The following is a 22535-nucleotide window of genomic DNA, read 5'->3' as shown; positions in this document are numbered from 1 at the left end:
AGCACTCTCCTATTGGACAGAGTGCTCAGAATGAAAATGATTGCCATAGAAGGTGACCACATCATCTTGTAGAAAGGTTGTTCTAACAGAAAACAAGCTGCTAGCACTGGCAGAGGCAGTTCTAATGGTGTGGCGACACTCAAGTTTTAGCTGAATTCTTCTGTTTTTCTTTTTAGGGCTAGTATTAGGGCTTAAACTCGGGCCTTGTGTTCTTGTTCAGCTTTTTTACTCAGCTGGCACTCTACCACTTGAGTCATCAGTCTGGCACTTTTGTTACTTGGAGATATAGTCTCAGGGACTTTTCTGCCTGGGCTGGCTTCAAACTGTGATCCTTAGATCTCAGAAGTAGCTATGAGCCACCAACACCCAGCCCTGGCTGAATTCTGATTCAGAGATTCCAGCATGGGGTCAAGAATGGGCCTAAAAACAGACATCTGGTACCACATTGTATCCAGGTTAACATTCATGCTATACAGAGAAAAACAGCAACACCAGTGAGGCCTGCCTGTAGTCATGTAGAAAGGGTAGGTAAGGCAATGCTCAGAACCATGGACCTGCCGACCTTGATCATGTCATCCATGATGTGTACATCAAAGCCTTCACAATCACCACAGGGGCTCCGGATCCGCCACAGGTCCTGTGGAGAAGGAAGAACTCTATAACCATCAGAGCCACAAGGAAGTGAGGCAACAAGAACAACAAAAAAATTAGGAGGCCAGCAAGAACCAGGGAGTATATCTTGCTATTTCTGTACAACTGAAACTTAAGATTCCCAGATGCAGAAATCACAAAGCCAGGGGCTGGGAAGGTGGCTCAATGGTAGACTCTTATCTCCAATGAACTACTCAGAAAAAGCCAGAAGTGGGCTGGGAAGGTGGCTCAGTGGTAGAGTGTTTGCCTTGCATGCACGAGGCCCTGGGTTCTATTCCTCAGCACCACATAAGCAAAAAGCAAAAAGCCGGAAGTGGCGCTGTGGCTCAAGTGGTAGAGTGCTGGCCTTGAGCTGAAGAGCTGAGGGATAGCGCCCAGTCCCAGAGTTCAGGTCCGCCCAACCAGACCCCCCCCCAAAAAAAAAGAAAAGAAAAAAAAAGAAATCACAAAGCCAGTGTTTCTATAACAAATTGGAATGTCAAAATATCCTCGCCTCTAAGGAGACACTCAACCGGAGATTTTAGAGGAACAATTTTGTGCTTGCTGTCCAGACCATTTCCAGACACCACTCCAAAGCTAGTGTCTGCAAACAGAGATTGAGACATGGAGAGGAATAGACCAAGAAGCATGCTCTGGCCAACCCCACTTCTTTTTTTCTCTATCTCCTGGAACATATGTATATGCCTGAGGCGAGTGTCCTTCTCTACAGTCCTTCTCTGGCTATGAGAAGTAGAATTACTATAGAAACTTGACCAGATAAATAATACTGAAAAAATGCCCAGAAAACAAGTGATAGAGTCACTTACTTTCAGGCTGGCCTAGGGTCCAGACTGGCCTAAATTCACTATGTAAGCCACGCTAAACCTCAAACTCATAATCTTCCTGCTTCAGTCTCCCAAGTGCTAGGATTATAGAGCCATTTTTATAAAGAAATTATCAAGTGCAACCCATTCTACATTTTAGGTTTAAAAGCATTTCAATAGCCTTTAAAAAAAAAAAAAGCCTTTTCTCAAAAGACTTTGTGACTGTGGTTCTGCTTTGATGAGAAAATTAAAAGGAAGCTTTTAAGTTGCTTCCTGAATAAAGAAGTTGACTCCCATCTCTGAACACTTTAACAACCAGAACCTCAGCTCTTAAGGAGAGCAGAGCAAGCTGCACAGCAAGTGTCTTCTGAAATGCTTAATTTATATTTTTTAATTATTCTGATAAGCTACAATTGTAAAATGACAACACATGGCTATTTCTATTTCACATGTCAAATTACTTCTTTTGAAAGACATAAGCTGCCTCTATTCAGCTCCACAGTGCACTGATATAGAAAAAGAGCCCACGTTGTTCCACCTGCACCCAAGGTGTATGCAAAAACACACATCTCCCACCCTCCTCTTGCTTGGTTGTTGCTAGTTTTTGCAAAGCCCTCTGGGTGGCCTACCTTAAACTCCACAATCATGGCGTACAGTGAGGCAGCCTGAGGCATCACCACAGCATCAGGCTCCAGGTGTTGGTCCACGGCAGTGCGGACATACCAGAAGTACAAGTTGTGCCATGGCAGAAGGCTGGTGGTGAAGAAGGGTTCACCCAAGAGGAGGGAGACCTGGTGACCAGAGCAGGAAGCAGGACTCAGGAGTCTGAAGTGCTCAACTGACAAGTGAAGGGCAGATCAGCAGTTTCACAAGAACATAGAAGGAACAGGCCATTCAGTCAGTCAATCAGTCAACAATGCATGCCAGGTCTGTACCAACCCCTGAAGATATAAACAAGAGAAAGACAGTACTGCTCTCAGGAGTGAAAACAAAAGATGAGTAGAAACTATCTTCATGTGACAGGAGCAAGGAAGAGGCATGTAGAGCTCCAGAGATCATGATGTACCCCAGGAAAGCTTCTAGGATGGTATCTTTCCCAGCTCCATTTAAAGCTGCATCACCCATTTATTAAGATTGGATGCTCTGTCCCTGTTACTAGGTTTAAGCACACTATAGGAAACATATTGGCAGAATGATATTGCTGGCACCCAACACCCAGAACAATGCCAGGTAGGGCAGATGTTTAGTAATCATTTGCTGAAAAAACAGATGCATGATGATGAATCAAAAGCCAGAGTGATGAGGTAAAGAATAAATAAATAAATAAAAGGTAGAAGCAGAAGCAAGACTTTCCTGGAGTTTGTCAGGAGAGGGTACAGAGGACATAAATTGTGAGGGGGAGGTCAGAGATGCAAGCAAGAGCCGATCACTCAAAGGCAACTGATGACAGGCTAAGGTGGCTCAACTCACTCTGGAGGAAGGAGTTTGCCAGGGTTTAAAGTAAGTACTATATTGTAAAAGATCCTTCTGAGGACTAGAACGTATGCAGGGAAAGTTCTAAGGGTGGAGCTGGGGACCACCTGCTACATAGGAGAAAGCTTCTGTAACATTCAATCCAGGGGTGGGAGGATATAGCTGCACAAAGGGAGGAGAGAAAGCCAAGGAGACTCTGACAAGACTCCCCAGAGCTGGGAATGGAGAAGTAGAAACACCAGAAGAGCAAAGTCAGTCTTGAGTACTTCCCTCATGCTCACCCCTGTACAAATGCCTCCTCTCACTATTTCTACTCAATAGGGATCTAGTATCTAGCCAATAGAAATGGCTTACAAATTTAATTATCTTCTAAACCCTCATGAAATTAGGATATCTAAGAAGACATCTAGAGATCTAAGAAGATATCTAAACTTGTATCTGAATGTTCCGAATGCCACTACTCATAAGAACCATAAGGTGGGGCTGGGAAGGTGGCTCAGTGGTAGAGCGCTTGCCTTGCATGCTTGAGGCCCTGGGTTTGATTCCTCAGCACCACATAAGCAAAAAGAAAAAAGCCAGAAGTGGCGCTGTGGCTCAAGTGGTAGAGCGCTAGCCTTGAGCTGAAGAGCTGAGGGACAGCGCCCAGGCCCAGAGTTCAGGCCCCACGACCGGACCCAAAAAAAAAAACAAAGAACCATAAGGTGGAGATAATACAAATGTTCACCAATTATATATGAATAAATAAAATACAGAATATCCACACAATAGACTATAGTCCAGCAATAAAGAGAAGAAGTAGGTCAGGCATAATGGCATACTCTCTTTATAATCCCAGCTACTTGGGCCAGACACTAACAGCTCTCTCATGCCTGTAATCCTACATACTCAGGAGGTTGAGATCTGAAAATCACCATTCAAATTCAAATCGGGCAGCAAAGTCTGTGAGACTCTTATCTCCAAATAACCACTAAAAATCTGAAAGGAGAGTTGTGACTCAAGTTGTAAAGTGCCAGCCTTGAATGAAAAAGCCAAAGGATGGTGCCTAGGTTCCGAGTTCAACCCCATAGCAGTATGCGTGCTCATGCATGCAGGCATGCACACACACACACACACACATGCCAGTTCAACATTAGCACAAGCTCCCACTGCATCTTAAAAAACCCAAAAACCTAAAAACATAAGAACAAGGATTGTGGCTCAAGTGGTATAGTGACTGCCTAGTAAACTCAAGACACTGAATTCAATTCCTAGTACAACAAGGAATGAAGTACTGATTTGTGTTACAATATGGATGATCCTTGAAAGTAGTACACAAAGTGAAAGAAGTCAAACACAAAGGTCAATATCTACATAAACATATATATATGCATGTGTGTGTGTGTGTGTATATACACACACACATATATATATATATTCCCCTTTGTATGCTTTGTTCAAAATAGGTAAATTCAAGTAGACTAGTGATTGCTTTAGGGCTAGAAAGATTAGAGACAAATAGAGCAACCATTAATGGTAATAGAGAGCCTTAGTAAAGTGTTCTAGGAAAAAAATGTTCTAGAAATGATCTGGTTATAGTTATATCCTATGTATATACTAAAATCTAATGAATTGAATACTTCAAATGAGAAAGTTGTATATGGATTATATTATAGAGCTCTTTACTTTAAAAAGCATCATGATAAATGGGCAAGAGACTTGAATAGGCATTTCATAACACAAGACCTAATAAGCACATCAACATCATTAATCATCAGGTAAATACAAATTAAAACTGGAATGAGATCCCCGCACACCCACTGCAATGGCTATATTGAAGAAAAGAAAATGTAGCAAGTGTTGGTAGGGACATCGAGAAACGAGCCCTCATACATACTGATGGGGGATGTTTGATATGACCACCCAGAATGACACTTTAGCAGTTTCTTAAACATAATTACCATAGCCCAGCAATTCCATGCCTAGGAATCTTCCTAAAAGAACTGAAAACAGTCCACAAAGATTTATATGCCAGTATTCATAGCAAAAATATTCAAACTAGCCCAAAAATGGGAACAGTAGACAGATATATCAAACTTGGCAAATTGATATTATGGAATATTATTTAGCATTAAAAAGGAACAAAATACTGACACATCCTATAATACAGATGAGCCATAAAGACATGCTCAGTAACAGAAATCTCATACCCAAGACTAAATATTACAGTATGGGGCTGGGAAGGTGGCTCAGTGGTAGAACGCTTGCCTTGCATGCATGAGGCCCTGGGTTTGATACCTCAGCACCAAATAAGCAAAAAGTAAAAAGCTGGAAGCAGCTCTTTGGCTCAAATGGCAGAGCACTAGTCTTGAGCTGAAGAGCTGAGGGACAGCGCCCAGGCCCAGAGTTCAGGCCCCATGACCGGACCCCCAAAAACAAAAAATTACAGCATTTTACTTTTGTAAAATGCTCCGAAATGGCAATTGTATGGAGGCAGAAGCCAGAAGAGCAGCTGCCTGGTTTCAGGGGATGGGTACACTGCATTAGCTGGCTATAAAAATAGGTTCCCAGGAGTTTGGTAGAAATATTCTAAAACTGGATTATAGCTGTGATAACTATACATAGAGGAAGGACAAGATGGTAGAACTGAGTGGAAGGAGACAAACATGAAAGAGACCAAGAACAAAGCACCAGAAAGGAAAGAACAAAGACAACCTGGGACAAGTAGCCCAACATAAATGCTTAGTAACCCCAAGGTCTCTGGTAGGAGTAGTTCTGGGGGCTGCAAGAGCAGCTGTGGTAGGACATGATGTGAACAGGAAGAAGTGAAGCAGGGTGCTATGAAGGAAAAAGTGGGGATAGATGAGCCTGAGTTCAGAGGAACAGTTTTGTGCTTGATGGGCCTCTCTCTGCAAACACCTCACGCATCCTCACAGTGGCAAGATTTCAGCTGGTAAGTTAGCTGAGGGACATCACACACCAAGAGGTATAGAGGACAGTGGGGAGTTGGGGCTACCTCAGCACTGGGCTGCCCCCTGCTCATGTGGCCCCAGAATGACCAAAAGCCCCTACTCCTTACCTTTTTACCCTCCAGGTCTGAAGAAGTTAGCAACTCAGGCCGTTTCTCAATGATACTAATTTTATCTTCCAAGTGGTTAGTCTTGAAGATCTTAGAAAGAAAGTAATATGATTACTGCATTTATAATGAAGCATTTTAGTCCAGGAGGGTGGGGGAAACTTGGGCTGAGGGTATAGATCAGTGGCAGGGCTCCTGCCTAATGTGCATGAAGTCATGAGGTTGATACAAAGAAGAGGAAAGGGGAGGGGAGAGGAGGGGAAGGAAAAGGAAAGAAAGGAATGAAGGAAAAAGAGAAGAGAAAGGAAGGAAAATGAGAGGAAAACCAAACACTTCTCAAAGTTGCATTCTCTGCTTTTGAATTGTCTGGCCAAATGGCTCAAGAGCACCAAATTAATTGCTGTGTGAAAATTCCTCCCCAGCAGCTCCTATAGACCAAGAATGAGGTCATGAAAAAAGACTCTTGGTATTTCTTACAGTTGTGGTAGAAGTACTTCCAGTGAGAAATCAAACCAACACTGCCAAACAGAGAAGTGCCTTCTCCAGTTGGGCTTGCAGTGACTCCCTGGACAAAAATTTAGTCCCAAGAATAGAGCTACAGCTGAAGAGATTTTACATGAAGGAAGGAAAGTCTAAGCTGAAGAGTTATGAAAACCAAAGCAGAGTATAAACATCTTCCAGTTCAAAGGGCTTCTATGTCAGTACTTCAGGCAAGAGCCAGAGCCACAGGAAGGATTTTCATTATAGTGGCTACTTCTGCCAGTTCCTTGGTTCCAATATGCTGCAAAACTACCCATTCCAGACTCAGGAAGGAAGATGTAACAGATTCCCTTATTAATTCAGTAACATTTATCACTTACCCTTTTCATTAGTTTATGGGAAGCTGCTGAACTCTCAATTGTAAATACCTAAAGAGAACACCATGGTATGAGTTATCAGAGATGCACTTAACATATGGAAAAACCTCAAGAAAAAAGGGATGAAATCAATGAAGATTAATTGTACTTAAATGAAAATATTAAAAAACAAAAACAGAAGTCAGCTGGGAATGTGGCTTAGTGGTAGAGTGCTTGCCTATCATGCATGAAGCCCTGGGTTCAATTCCTCAGCACCACATAAACAGAAAAAGCCAGAAGTGGCCCTGTGGGTGAAATGTAGAATGTTAGCCTTCAGCACAAAGAGGCTCAGGGACAGTGCCCAGGCCCTGAGTTCAAGCCCCAGGACTGGCAAAAATAAATAAATTAATAATAATAATAAAGGAAAGTCAGGCACCAGTGGCTCACTTCTATAATGCTAGCTACTCAGAAGGCTGAGATTTAGAGGATTACCATTCAAAGACATTCTAAGTGGAAAAATTTGCAAGACTCTATCTCCAAACTAATCAGCAAAAGTATGGACTGATGGCATGGTTCAAGTGGTAAAACATTAGCCAAGCAAGGCATCAAAAAAGCACAGGATTGGGGGGAGGCTGGGAAGGGATGTGAAGGGTAAACAAAGGAGGAGGCTGCAATGCTTGGTAAGAAATGTACGCATTATCCTGCCCATGTAATTGTAACTCCTCTGTACAGCATGTTCACAAATAAAATAAAATTAAAAAAAAAAAAAGCACAGGACTCTGAGTTCAAACAAAAAACAAAAACAAAAACTAGAGCCCAAGTTGGATGCTGGTAGCTCACACTTGTAATCTTAGCTACTCAGGAGGCTGAAATCTAAGAATCATGGTTCAAAGCCAGGCTAGGAAAAAAAGTCCATGAAACTTCTTTCTCCAATTAACCACAAGAAAAACAGAAGTTGCAAGTGGGTCAAAGTAGTAGAGCCCTAACCTTGAGCTGAAAAGTTCACGGACAGTTCCTAGGCCCTGAGGTCAAACTTCATTGACCAATCAAAAAAAAAAAAACAACTAGAGCCCAGGCTTCATGCCTATAATCCTAGCTACTCTGAAGATTCAAAGCCAGCCCAGGCAAGAAAGTCTGTGAGACTCTTATCTCCAATAAATCACTAGAAAACTGGAAGTAGCACTATGGCTCAAGGGGTAGAGTGCTCACCTTCACCTGAAGAGAGCAGGAAAGTGACCAAGTCCAGAGTCCAAGCCCCACGGCCACAAAAAAAAAGCCCGAGGACTGGAGCATGCGTACACATGTACACACACACACACACACACACACACACACACACACACACACACACGAACAAAATATGAAATGGGGGGTGGGGGAAACAAGCAGACAAAAGAGAGACAGAAAAACTATCTTCAGGATGCTGATTAAAAGGCATGTGTCTAGTACCTGCTCTGCTCCAAGGTGATGGGCCAGCATGGAGAGTAGACTTCCATCACTGACACAGAGGCAGATGCTGTCTGGGGTCAGCACCTGAAAGAAAAGAACAGGCTCAACACAGGTTCGCTTAGCCTCAGACCTCAACCCATCCTCCTCATCACATGGATGGATCCTTTTGGCTCCCATGCTGTCATGTCTGTCTCCTAGATTCAAGCAATAAGCAGTCCTGACCTACTCATCTCTTCCCTCCGTGTTCACTGTCAGGAAACTCCCAATTCAACCAGAAGGCTGCGCAAATGCCCCACGTAAAGAAATCTACCTCCCAATCTATGAGAACATTTTTCCTCTTTGTCCATGTTTTCAGTGACTCCTCAAAGGCAGGGGGACTTTATGGACCACAGACTCCTCAGATAGGAACTTGGGACAGCATGGATCCTTCCTCTCCCTGAAAAATGTATGCATTCACACCCAGGCACACTGTTTCTACACCCATATCCAGTGGGTGCCCAAGACCTCTTGCAAAGGCCACATAAGCTCCCCAGTTGGAATCCCTTGCTACATGCAGCAGGAAGCAAAGGTTTTCTAGCTGGATTTACATTTTAAAATTTATAGAGGGGCTGGGAAGGTGGTTTAGCAGCAGAGTACTTGCCTAGCATGCATGAAGCCCTGGGTTCCATTCCTCAGTACCACATAAACAGAAAAAGCTGGAAGTGGCACTGTGACTGAAGTGGTAGGGTGCTAGCTTTGAGCAAAAAAGAAGCTCAGGGACAGTGCCCAGGACAAGTTCAAGTCTCAGTACTGGAAAAAAAAAAAAAATTAGCAAATCACAAGCAGAGTACTGGGGTCTTTGGGATGGGATACTTACAGTCCTCAAAGCCTGAGCATACTGATCAGTTCTGTCCTGATCATTAATCTCTCCAAACCGAGGCCGATTCCAGAGCAGATGAGCCTGGCAGTCACACACGGGGCGCATTTGGTGGACCTTCCCATTTTCTTCAGGGCTAGGTCAAGAAAGGAAAAAGCAGACATAAGTGATTAAGCATGAGCCATAAGATACCAGTAAGTGAGGGCATGCACAAGTCTCTAGTGAATACCAGCTCCCAAGCAGGCATAGCATCCAGACTTTGCTGTCATCCAAACAAGACATATCAACCCATGATAGCCTCTTATTGAGTATTCAGGTACGTATCACTCCGCCTTCATATCTGAGTCTGTACATGGGAAATTTACACCAATATGCAGTTTCTAAGAAGCCTCAATCCTCCACTCCAAGGCATGGCATACCTGGTCCTCTGAAGGCTATACCATACACAGTAGTCATCATGGTGAGCAACCAAGCAGAGGGCTGCACCCTGTACAACAGGCTCCTCTTGTGGCAAGAAATACACACATTGCATCCAGTGGTCCCGCCACTGAAATGGGGAGCAGAGAGATAAGAGTTACCAAGCTGTACCAACAGCAGCAATTCTAATTCAGGGACCAAAGCCAAGCTAGTATGCAAAGACATGGTACCCAGCTGAACTCTGTCTTAAAGAAGACTAAAATAAAAAATAACTAATAGGTCTCTCTCCATATTGGGTTGCTTTCCAAATATGAGTTTTTGTTGATACTTAATCCTTTAAATATTTCATCTATATCACAGTCTTAACATTTTAAATATCTGTGAATATTCTGCGTAAGAACTTACATCTAAGCTTAACTTACATCCAGTTTTTGCTAGCATAAATTCTGTGATGTACATTGTTCTGTGAATATACCTTTTTCTTTTTTATTCTTATCCCATATATAAGGACACATGAAAGAATAATCTGTATCTCCTTTTCTGTAACTCATGATTTTTACTTTCCACTAAGCTAGAGAAGGTGAGTTTTTCTGTTGCTGTTGTTTTTGTCGGTCGTGGGACCTGAACTCTGGGACTGGGCACTGGTCCCTCAGCTCTTCAGCTCAAGGCTAGCGCTTTACCACTTGAGCCACAGTGCCACTTCTGGCTTTTTCTGTTTATGTGGTGCTCAGGAATCGAACCCAGGGCCTCATGCATGCAAGGCAAGTACTCTACCACTGAGCCAACTTCCTAGCCTGAGAAGATGAGTTTTGAGGCCACAGAAAGTGAGGCTAAAGCTTTCTATTCCAAATTGCTCAGAGTCCCTAGTATTATCCCAGTGGAGGGCGTGGAGGGCTAGTGGTCTTCATGGCTGTGCCAGGATGATGGAGAGAGGCATAACTAATACACCAAGAATTCTTTGCTGTTTATTTTATTTTAATTTTTGTTAGTTGTGGGGCTTGAACTCAGGGCCTGGGTACTGTCTCTGAGCTTTTTTGCTCAAGGCAATTACTCGGTTACTTTGAGTCACCGCAGCACTTCTAGTTTTCTGGTGGTTAATTGGAGATAAGAATCCCAGGAGAACTTCCTGCCCACACTAGCTTCGAACGGCAAATCTTCAGATCTCAGCCTCCTAAACAGCTAGGATTACAGACTAAGCCACCAGCACCCAGCTGCTGTTCATTTTATTTATTGTTTTTTTGTCAGTCATGGGGCTTGAACTATGGGCTTGAGCTTTGCTGTTCCTGAGCTCTTCAGTCAAGGCAAGTGCTCTACCCTTGAGCTATAGGGCCACTTCCAGTTTTCTGGTAGTTATTTGGAGATAAGAATCTCACAGGCTGGGTTCCAGTGGATCATGCTGTAATCCTAGCTACTCAGGAAGCTGAGATCTGAGGATCACTGTTCAAAGCCAGCCTAGGCAGGAAAGTCTGTGAGACTATTATCTCCAATGAACCACCAGAAAACCAGAAGTGACATTGAGGCTCAAGTGGTAGAGCACTCACTTTGAGCTGAAGAGCTCAGGGACAGTCCCCAGGCCCAAAGTTCAAGCACTATTTCTGACCAAAAAAAAAAAGGTCTCACAGACTTTCCTGTTTGGGCTGGCTTTGAACCACAATCCTCAGATCTCAGCCTCCTGAGTAGCTAGGATTACAGGTGTGAGCCACCCAGCTTGCTGCTCATTTTGACTAGTGGTGCTGTCCATGAACTCACCAAGAGGTCTGTCTTCCTACAGATAGGCTGTGTTTCTTAATATCTATCTACTTATTTATTTTGTATAGTTATGGGAACTCTGCACCTTCTTATTAGTGAGTGTGAGTGTGTGTGTGTGTGTCTGTGTGGTGCTAGGGACAGAATCCAGGGCCTAAGTATGCTAGACAAGCACTCTATATCCCCAGCCTCATTTTTGTTTCATTTCCAAAGGAATTCTTCTTTGCCTTTGACTGATAGTACTGCCTACAATTTTGTGATCAGAAGTTCTATAGGCTATTTTTCTCAATAACAAAAGTTTCTCTCTGAGAAAACATGCTCAACTACTACCTCTTACCTGGAGCCCCTCTGGGTCTGACTGTGCCCAAAAGGGAGCCATGGTGCACTTGATCTTCCCCTCAGGGTCCATTTCAATGTCCCACCAGGAGAGAACCACCTGAGCTCGGCCAGATGCCAGAGGTTCAAACTGTTTGCTGTGGCAGGCTGCCGAGCTACTGACTTGCTTGCTAAAGTCCACACTGTGAAAGAATATTCAGGAACTACCATATAATTTGATATCACACATTCTACTGTTAAACTTCTATGGAAGGAGATCTCTCTATGACACTTAATTGCAAAGAACTTAGGTTTTCTTCCCGAATAAAAAGAATTTCCCAATTCCCAAACCACCAAAAGTCTCAAAGCACCAGCACCTAGGGAGGATCCTTGGTACCTGAACATAGGCAGCACAGGACTGAGGACAGTGAAGTCAGAGGGTGATACTTGGTTCAGTTGAATGTCGTAGACAGAAGGTGCACCAGGACACCTCTCTAGTTCTGAGGGGGGAACGATGACCTGCTCCCCAAGGCTGGTCTGAACATGGACAGGAAACAGCTTGTTCCATGACCACATTCTTCTGGACTCCACCAGCTGGGCATAGACAGTTGCTCTGTGAGGCACTGCTTCACAATTCTCCTAAGTTTGTATTAAAAACAACAACAAATCAGACATCCAACCCATAGGAATTTCTATTGGCCAAGAGATCTATTACTCATTTGGCAAGGAAAATTTAGTAACATCTTTCCACTATCAGGATAGTGACTGCTTTTAGTCAAATGCCCTTGGGGAAAGGAAAAAAAGAAGCCAATTTTTTTTTTTTTAAAGGGGACAGGGTGGGGGGCTAGGAAGGTGGCTCAGTGGTAGAATGCTTGCCTTGCATGCATGAGGCCCTGGATTCCTCAGCACCACATAAGCAGAAAAAGCCAGAAGTGGCAGTGTGGCTCAAGTGGTAGAACACTTGCCTTGAGCAAAAGAAGCTCAGGAACAGTGCCCAGGTCATTTAAAAAAAACTTAAGGGGCTGGGAAGGTGGCTCAGTGGTAGAGCACTTGCCTTGCATGCCTGAGGCCCTGGGTTCGATTCCTCAGCACCACATAAGCAAAAAGAAAAAAGCCGGAAGTGGCACTGTGGCTCAAGTGGTAGAGTGCTAGCCTTGAGCTGCAGAGCTGAGGGACAGTGCTCAGGCCCAGAGTTCAGGCCCCATGACAGCCCCCCCCCCCAAAAAAAGAAAAAGCCTGAATTGTCATCATGCTCTGTCATCATTCCAATTTCCATACCATCTTGGAAGACAGTCCAGGTCTTACTGCCAAGTAGCAATTCTGGTCCCAGGTTTAGTGTCCATTCAGCTCAGCTCTTGCTCATATACAAGAACCAGAATCTCCTCACTGCAATGCCCAATGGAGAGCTGCCACCCTGACCTACTAGTTTTAACAAGCACTGCTGACCACTCTTCCCTGTTTTGCTATGGCTTGAGCTCCTTCTTTCACTCATTCATTTATTCATTTACTCACTCATTCTGCATCCTCTATATACCAGGCCCAGGAGACCCAGCAAGGAAGGAAAGTACTTATAGTCATTACCACTAGAAATGACAAGTACAGGGTTTATCTACATCAGCTCACCTGGCCACCTGAGCCAGATTCCTCCCAGGATTGAGGGGTATCCCAGAATATACAGAGAGGTAGGTACTAATGTCTGTGCTGACCATGGTATAGCAATAAGCAATGTGTGCAATAGCTTACCTGCACCAGATATCTGTGTGCATGTTCATAGGATGGAAGTGCTCCCTCCCCAATCAGTTCTGTGTCAAACAGTTCTGTGACCAGGATATTGGCACGGCACGGCATGTCACCATCTGAAAACACAACAGAACAGAATCAAAGCAAGGAACAGAATAGGAAAAGTAGTCATAGTAAATATGTAAAAGATAAGAAAGCCAGGTGCTGCTGGTAGCTCATGTCTGTAATCCTAGCTACTCAAGAAGCTGAGATTTTAGGATCACATTCAAAGCCAGACTCGGGAAGAAAGTCCGTGAGACTCTTATCTCTAATTAAACACCAAAAAACTGGAAGTGGGACTGTGACTCAAAGTGTTTGAGCATTAACCTTGAGCCTTGAGCAAAAAAAGCTCAGGGACAGCATCCAGGCCCTGAGTTCAAGTTCCACAACTGTCAAAAAAAAAAAAAGAAGCAGTTAATGGATCATTATATTGAAATGAAATGCATATGCATAGATTTGAAATATTATGTCTGCAACTGATTTCCCAGTGAACCCAATGGTTCAACAATGAAAGAATCTACATACCATCATAGTGGTATAGGCCTATAATCCCAGCACCAGGGAGGTAGAGGCAGGATGACTGAAAGTTCAAAGTCAGAGCCGGGCACCGGTGGCTCGTGCCTGTAATCCAGCTACTCAGGAGGCTGAGATCTGAGGATCACGGTTCAAAGCCAGCCCAGACAGGAAAGACCGTGAGACTCCTATCTCCAATAAACCACTAGAAAACCTGAAGTGGCGCTGTAGCTCAAGTGTAGAACGCTTGCCTTGAGCTGAAGAGCTGAGGGACAGCGCCCAGGCTCAGAGTTCAAGCCCCATGACCGACCAAAAAAAAAAAAAAGGAAGTTTAAAGTCAGGCAAATGATAACTGGCAAATACAGAGAAAATGGATATACTGTACCACTCTTTTAACTCTTCTGTATGTTTAAGTTTAGGGTGCAGAAGACTTAGAAATAAGAAACTAAATACTATGCCCCCCAAATGTATACTAGATGAAAAATATAAACTGGAAAATGAAACAGTTCCAAATTGAAATCAGTTAAAAATATAGAAATCTTTCCATTCTATCAACAAAAAGTATTTTGGGAACAAAAACTACCAAATATTTCCAGACTACAGAGATAGACAGAAAATCAAATCAAGAAAGGGAAGTTAAGCTGGGAACTGGTGGCTCACACCAGTAATCCTAGCTACTCAGGAGGCTGAAACCTGAAGCCAGCCTAAACAGACAAAGCCAAGAGACTCTTATTTCCTCTAATTAACCAGTAAAGAGCAGTACGTGGAGCTCTAATTAAAGTGGTAGAACGCCAGTCTTGATGAAAAAGCCAAGCAAGAAACTGAGGCCTTGAGTTCAAGCTCCAGCACTGGTACACACTGGCTGGCATGTGCACGCATACACGCGCGCACGCACACACACACACAAGCACACCCAAAGTGGGGAGTTGTCTGATAATCTTCCAGTCACTTAGCTGCACCACTAAAATTGAGACTCATGATTTAGAATTCCCCGGAGTCTTTCTATTAAATCCTCCTAATTAAGTTGGTGTCTTGCTACCAAGTAATCTCCCCAGAACCATCTGTTTTAATAAAGTAGGACTTTGGAGAATTCTTTTGTTAAATGTTTTCTAAACCTCTGTAATAAGTTACTTCTATAATTAAAACTTTTAATGAACCAAGAAACAAAATAGACTTTGGAAGGAGCTATTCATCATAAAGAATTATTGTAAACATTTCTAATGGCTCATCAATTATAATTTGACAAAATCCACTCATCTTCCTTACAAGAAGACAAATCTGACAGATGATGCTAGAAGTATCAAAATAGTTCATAACAGGACAAGAGCTAGCAGCTCATGCCTGTAATACTAGCTACTTAGGAGGTTGAGATAATGAGTATCAGGGTTCTAGGCCAGCCCCGCAAAAAGTTCATGAAACCTCATCTCAACAGAAAAAACTAAATGTGGTGGTAAAAATCTGTCTACCCAGCTACGGTAGGAAATATAAATGGACTACAATCCAGGGTGGCCAAGGCATAAAGCAGATCCTATTTCAAATATAACAAGAGCAAAAAAGATTGGAAGCATACCTCTACTTGCTAGCAAGTACAAATCTCTGAATTGAAACTCCAGTACTAAAAAACAAAAAACAAACAAACAAAAAAAAACACAGTCATCTGAAATACAATTCAGAGATGGGTATAGTGGGGAGAGCTTAAGCTTATAGTCCTATAAATCTGATCTGGATCTGTCTTTCTAACCTTGAGCCCTCAGTTCAAACCATCAAATGTCTCATCTATAAAAGGGGGATGGATGGTAAAGGGCAAGGACAAATGAATTCTGCCTCCTGTGATGGTATACTAACATGAAGTAAAACAGATGTTAACAAACTTCAAGCCAAAACCAGTGGCTCACACTTACAATCCTAGCTACTCAGGAAGATCTGAGAATCTCTGTTTTGTACCAATCCCAGGCAGACAAATCAGAGAGACTCTTAACTCCAATTGGCCAGCAAACAAAACAAAGCAAACAAAAACCACAGAAGTTAAAGGTGTGGCTCAAGTGGCAGAGCACCAGCTATGAACAGAAAAGCTGACTGGACAAAATCTCAGTCTGAGGTTAAGCCTCAATATCGAGGAAAAAAAAAAAAAGAAGAAGAAACTAGCACAGGGACCAGTATGTTAAGGGGCCCTGCCCATCCTAATGTCCTGTCACAATGCTGATTATCTCAAGCATTAAGTACATAAGCCTGGAGTCCCACCTCACTGCTGCACACTTGCTCCTGTCTCACCAAACAACAGTCTCAGTCATACTGTCCAGAAAATATCACTACCTTACTCCAATGCCTAGTACCCCATGAATGGGGAGCAGATACCAGCAGAATCCTTGATTCCTCCCCCGTTATCCTGCAGCCAATCAATCACCAAGCCCTGCCAGTTCTACCTCCTGAATAATCTTTAAGCTAATTATGCAACATAAAAATGATATATGATCCAAAACTGCTTCATTAAAATGAAAATAAAGCTTTATGACCCAGTGAATTTTAATAAATATTTCATGGGAGCCTGGCATTTAGCATTGTGAGGGAACAATGAAGAGAGGCCTGGAGAGGAGCAGTTTACCCACGTGTGGTATAGTCTTTGCCACATGAAGAGCGGTAAGAGCCGCTATATCTGTTCTGTGCAATCCATCTCTGGGAAAAAGACCATAAACTTAAATGGCATTTCTAAGGAAGAATGACAACAGAACCTTGGAGAATACACATTGGGACTAAAAAGTAACAAAGGACAAGTATTGGGAGACATCACTAAGAGAAAGTGTCAGGAAGGACTAAGTGGCAAACAAGTACCAATGCTGCAAAAACTAGAAAGAGAAACAGAGGAAGACACCCGACTTGGCAACAAGAAAGCTGTATGTTGAGATGGAGAATTAGTATAACAAAGTCTGCCCGGCACTGGTGGCTCCTGCTTGTAATCCTAGCTACTCAGGAGAATAGGATCTGAGCTGAGAGCTGAGCATCACAGTTCAAAGCCAGTTAGGGCAGGAAAGTCTGTGAGACTCATCTCCAATTAACCACTAGAAAACCAAATGTGGTTGCACTCAGAAAACTGGAAGTGGTGCTGTGGCTTGAGCCAAAGAGCTGAGGGACAGCCCCCAGGCCCAGAGTTCAAGCCCCACAACCGACAAAAAAAAAAAAGAAAAAGAAAATCAAATGTGGTGCTGTGTTTCAAAGTGGTAGAGCACTAGTCTTATCTAGCCTTAACAAAAGAGCTCAGGGTCAGTGCCCAGGACTCAGTTCAAGTACCATGACCAACAAAAAAGAAAAGAAAAAAAGTTTTACATCAAGCTCAGTGGCTCACACCTATAATCTTTGCTACGCAGAAGGCTGAGATAGGAGGATCGAGGTTCAAAGTCAGCCCAGGCAGGAAAGTCTGTGAAACTCTTACCTCTAATTAACCACCAGAAAACTGGAAGTGGCGCTGTGGCTCAAGAGGTAGAGCACTGGCCTTGAGCTGAAGAGCTTAGGGACAGCGCCCAGGCCCAGAGTTCAAACCCACAACAAAACACACACACACACACACACACACACACACACACTGGGGGTGAAAACTTTAGGTAGATATTTCAATTCTAAAATACCTCTTAAAAAATAGAAAATTTTTTACTTTACTTTGCAAATCTTTCAAATGTACTCTCCAACTATCAAAGGGTATGTAAAATTTTTTAAGTCTGAATTGATTTGCTCCTTCTAACTAGAAAACAATATTCTAGATACATAGAGGGCCTGTCCACACAGTATAATCTTACTTGCTGTATGTTGGGGCAGAATTTACAACTAAGTGAGTTTCGTCTTTTTTTTTTGGGGTCTGGTCATGGGGCCTGAACTCTGGGCCTGAGTGCTGTCCCTCAGCTCTTCAGCTCAAGGCTAGCGCTCTACCACTTGAGCCACAGCACCACTTCTGGCTTTTTTTCTTTTTTTTTAAATTTTATTTTATTTGTGAACATACTGTACAGAGGGGTTACAATTGCATGGGCAGGATAATGCGTACATTTCTTACCAAGCACTGCAGCCTCCTCCTTTGTTAACCTTCCCATCCCTTCCCAGCCTCCCCCCTCCCCCCCACTGGCTTTTTTTCTTTTTGCTTATGTGGTGCTGAGGAATCGAACCCAGGGCCTCATGCCTGCAAGGCAAGTGCTTTACCACTGAGCCACCTTCCCAGCCCCAACTAAGTAAGTTTCTTTCTGCGACCTTCATTTTATTTCTGTCAACCAAACTTAAGAGTTGGGCCATGCAAGAAATCCAACTTGTTAAAGCAAAAGGTACCATTTATGTAACTGCTGTACTTGATTAGCTACTTGCTTCAATAGACAAATATCAAGAGACACAAAAGAAGAGGATTAAAGAAGCTATACCTATTTAACTGGAAACAACCTTTTCTTCCCTCATATAAGAATGATAAAGCCGGGCGCTGGTGGTTCACGCCTGTAATCCTAGCTACTCAGGAGGCTGAGATCTGAGGATCGCGGTTCAAAGCCAGCCTGGGCAGGAGAGACGGTGAGACTCCTATCTCCAATAAACCACCAGAAAACCAGAAGTGGCGCTATAGCTCAAGTGGTAGAGCGCTCGCCTTGAGCTGAAGAGCTGAGGGACAGTGCCCAGGCCCAGAGTTCAAGCCCCACGGCCGACCAAAAAAAAAAAAGAATGAGTAAAACTTTCCACACAGATGTGTAGCTCTCACCTGGCCCAACGGTCACCTCCGTGGAATGTTTGTTGATAACCTTAATCTTATCACTGAAGCCATTTTTCTCTACAATCTTCACAGCAGCATCAGCCATAGGCTTGAAAACCTGGAAAGCAGAGCCAAAACCAGAAAGAAAAAAAACAGAGCAGCAGTAAGCTGAAAAATATCCTACCAAAGGGTAAGGGAGAATAACAGAGGGACTAAAGTTGATACATATACACTATATAAACAAATATACTTTGAGGGAAACAAATTACCCATGTCAGCCAGGTGCCAGTGGCTCACACCTGTCATCCTAGCTACTCAGAAGGCTGAGATCTGAGGATCACAGTTCAAAGCCAGCCTGGGCAGGAAAGTCTGTGAGACTCTTATCTTCAATAAGCCACTCGGAAAACCAGAAGTGGCGCTGTGGCTCAAGGAGTGGAGTGCTAGCCTTGAGCTGAATTGCTGAGGGACAGCACCCAGGCCCAGAGTTCAAGTCCCACAACCAACAAAAATCAAAAACAAAAAACCTTCATGTCTAACTAATACACGCTAATTGGAAAAAAAAAAACAACCAACAAAGTTAGCAAAATATTTCTAGATTCTGGTCCTAAGATTTATAACTTATCTGCTTTATTCTACAAATGTTTGTCATGAAAATGAGCCCAGGAGAATGAGATTCAGATTTAAGGTACACGCAGAATGTGAAATTTCCACTACATGCTAGCTCCTACTACTGAAAGGGGCTGAGGGGATCCTGCAGTACCAAGCAAGAGCAGTAGATGTCACTCTTATACTGTGTGATGCCAAAGAACAAGAAGAGGTCTTGCCACACAAATTTAGGGAAATGTGCTCTACTTGCCAGAGAGACTATTACCAGGTACGATGTTGAGTGTGAATAAGTAAGCTTCTTGCTCAGAACCGTCTCAGACCCCCATTGCTGGCAGAAACTATCTGAGTTTCCTTATGGTACTTGGAACCCTCTACAACATAAGCCATTTTATCTCCCTTCAACATTCCTCACTTCCTTCCAGACCCCACAACCAATGCTCAGCCACCTAGACCTCTGAGCGTTTCACAGGCAAGTCCACACTTTCCCTGTGCTAGCCCCACTTGTCCAACCAGCTAGCCCCACTTGTCCAACCAGCTAGCCCCACTTGTCCAATCAAACCCAGCTTCCCAGAACAGAACAAATCCCCTTGCCGGAAGTCTTTCCTGAGTCTTTCACAGCTCCCTAGATACCAGTCCCTCCAACTCTTACATCTAACATCCCAGTCTAGACCTCATAGTACCAATGACGTCAGTGCATAACATACAATTCTCATGATGACATACACAGATTAAATTAAAAAATGATAAATATGACTGGTCACAATGACAAGATTGTCATTTTTTTCTACATCTTTTTCTGTATTTTCCAGTTTCAACTGTGGACATTTAAAAAATATTATCAAAGGGGAAATACTATATTCTTTTATAAAGAATATATGTGTGCATATATGTATATAAACATATATATGTTTGTGTGTGTGTGTGTATATATATATATATATATATATATATACATATATATATGTATATATACATACACATGTGGGGGGGGTGAATGTATACTTATGGCTGGGGGCCAGTGGCTCATGTCTATAATCCTGGCTACTCAGGAGGCTGAGATCTGAGGATCAAAGTTCAAAGCCAGTGTTGGTAGGAAAGCCTCTGAAATTCTTATCTCCAATTAACCACCAAAAGAGCAGGAGAGCTAGGTTCAAGTGACAGAGTATTAGCCTTGAGCAAAAGAAGCTCAGGTACAGGCCCAGGCCCTAATTTCAAGCCCCAGGACTGGTACCATAACCAAAAAAAAAAAAATCTAAGGCTGAAATCTGAGGATCCAGATTCAAAACCAGCCTGGGCAGAAAAATCCATGAAACTCTGACTTCCAATTAATCACCAACAACTGCAAGTGAAAACTGTGATTCAAGTGATAGAATGCTGGTCTTAAGCACAAAATGCTAAGGGAAAGCACCCAAGCCCTGAGTTCAAGCCCCAGTATCAGCACACAAAAAAAGAACTCCAACTCAAAGTGCCAAGAAGTTAAACACCGTGACATGCAGGTCCCACATAATCTGGTGGCAACCAATATGGATTTTTCTACCATAAAATTCTTTGCCAAGACTCTGGGTAACACTGTTCCCAAATAAACTATAGGATTTCCTCATCTTCCTACACTATGAGAATGTGGATCACAGTGTAAGAATGACAAGGTAGACAAGTATATTACACTACACTTTGTATAAAAAAAATAAAATAAGGACTGGGAAGGTGGCTCAGTGGTAGAGCGCTTGCCTTGCATGCCTGAGGCCCTGGGTTCGATTCCCCAGCACCACATAAGCAAAAAGAAAAAAGCCGGAAGTGGCGCTGTGGCTCAAGTGGTAGAGCTCTAGCCTTGAGCTGAAGAGCTGAGGGACAGCGCCCAGGCCCAGAGTTCAGGCCCCATGACCAGACCCCCCCCAAAAAAAAAATAAAATAAAATGAACACTTCTATCTTGCTGAAGCCATTGTTATTTGGGAATTTTATTTCCCACCTGAATCCATTTTGTTGTTTGGTGGGATTGGTGTTTAAACACTGGCCTCGCAAGTACTATCCCACTTGAGTTGTGCTTCTAGCCCCCGAGTCTCATTTTGTATAGGAGGCCGGATGCCAGTACTTAAATATGTACTCTCAATCCCCCAAAAATATTAACAGTGGTTAACTCTCGGGTAACATAATATGTTTTAAATTTTTTGGGGGGCAGGGGGGAGGATGGGAAGGAAAAACAAAGGAGGAGGCTACAATGCTTGATAAGAAATGTACTCATTATCTTGCCCATGTAATTGTAACTCCTCTGTACAGTATTTTCACAATAAAAAAATGTTTTAAATTTTACATTTGCCAATTTCCTACAGCAATATATATTATCTGTGTAACCAGAAATATTATCTACTTAATATTTTTCCACTCAAATCTGGTGATTAACTCTTGAGCCACACCTCTAGTTCTATTATACACCTATATAATGTTAATAACAAGCCAGGCTTCAGTGGCTCACATTCATAATCCTAGCTGTATCAGAAGGCTGATGATACCTGAAGGATCAAAGTTCAAAGTCAGTTCATTCAAAAAAGCCTGTGAGGGTGGGAAGGTGGATGGGAAGTGGTAGAGTGCTTGCCTTGCATGCATGAGGCCTTGGATTCAATTCCTCAGCACCACATACGCAGAAAAAAACAAAACAAAACAAACAGCCAGAAGTGGTGCTGTGGCTCAAGCACTCGCCTTGAGCTGAAAAGCTCGCCTTGAGCTGAGGGACAGTGCCCAGGCTGAGTTCAGGCCCCACAATCGATGAAAAAAAAAAAAAAAAGGTTGTGAGACTCATCTCCAATTAAAAATCAAAATGCTGGCTCACTTCTATAAACCTAGCTACTCAGGAGGCCGAGATCTGAGGATCACAGTTCAAAGCCAGCCTGGGCAGGAAAGTCCCAGAGACTCTTATCTCCAATTAACCACCAGAAAACGGGAAGTGGCGATGTGGCTCATGTGGTAGAGTGCTTGCCTTGAGCTGAAGCGTGCTTGCCTTGAGCTGAAGAGCTCAGGGACAGCGCCTAGGCCTAGAGTTCATGCCCCATGACTGACATACATATAAACATACACATATACATACATACAATACATACATACATACATACATACATAAAATGGCAAATTTGTAAACATAACAAAATAGCTAGGTCTTTAGGCCACATACCTGAAAAATTAAATCAAAATCTCTGGGGAAGCCAAGCATTGGTGGCTCATGCCTTTAATCCTAGCTACTTAGGAGGCTGAGATTTGGGGATCATGGTTTGAAGCCAACCTGGGCAGAAAAGTCCACCGGTCTGTGAGACTTTTATCTCTAATAAACACTCAGAA

General features: G+C 43.0%; 1 protein-coding gene across 2 annotated transcripts in view; it reads right to left on the bottom strand.

The window, feature by feature from the left end:
• The window catches only part of Prmt7 (protein arginine methyltransferase 7), a 34067-nt gene that overhangs the window by 4262 nt on the left and 7270 nt on the right, over window positions 1-22535 (bottom strand). For both annotated transcript variants that reach the window (XM_013013017.1, XM_013013018.1), the window contains exons 5-15: window positions 18611-18719; window positions 13342-13454; window positions 11996-12237; window positions 11621-11801; window positions 9540-9667; window positions 9121-9256; window positions 8265-8348; window positions 6840-6887; window positions 5983-6072; window positions 2084-2245; window positions 563-637 (exon numbers count right to left, since the gene is read on the bottom strand). In XM_013013017.1, coding sequence (XP_012868471.1) covers window positions 563-637; window positions 2084-2245; window positions 5983-6072; window positions 6840-6887; window positions 8265-8348; window positions 9121-9256; window positions 9540-9667; window positions 11621-11801; window positions 11996-12237; window positions 13342-13454; window positions 18611-18719 — 1368 coding nt within the window. The remainder of the gene's footprint in view (window positions 1-562; window positions 638-2083; window positions 2246-5982; window positions 6073-6839; window positions 6888-8264; window positions 8349-9120; window positions 9257-9539; window positions 9668-11620; window positions 11802-11995; window positions 12238-13341; window positions 13455-18610; window positions 18720-22535) is intronic.

This window comes from Dipodomys ordii, unplaced genomic scaffold (assembly GCF_000151885.1).
Source record: "Dipodomys ordii isolate 6190 unplaced genomic scaffold, Dord_2.0 Scaffold18, whole genome shotgun sequence".
Taxonomy (NCBI): Eukaryota; Metazoa; Chordata; class Mammalia; order Rodentia; family Heteromyidae; genus Dipodomys; species Dipodomys ordii.
Note: the sequence above shows the minus strand (reverse complement) of the source record. Positions and strands in the feature narration are given on the sequence as shown.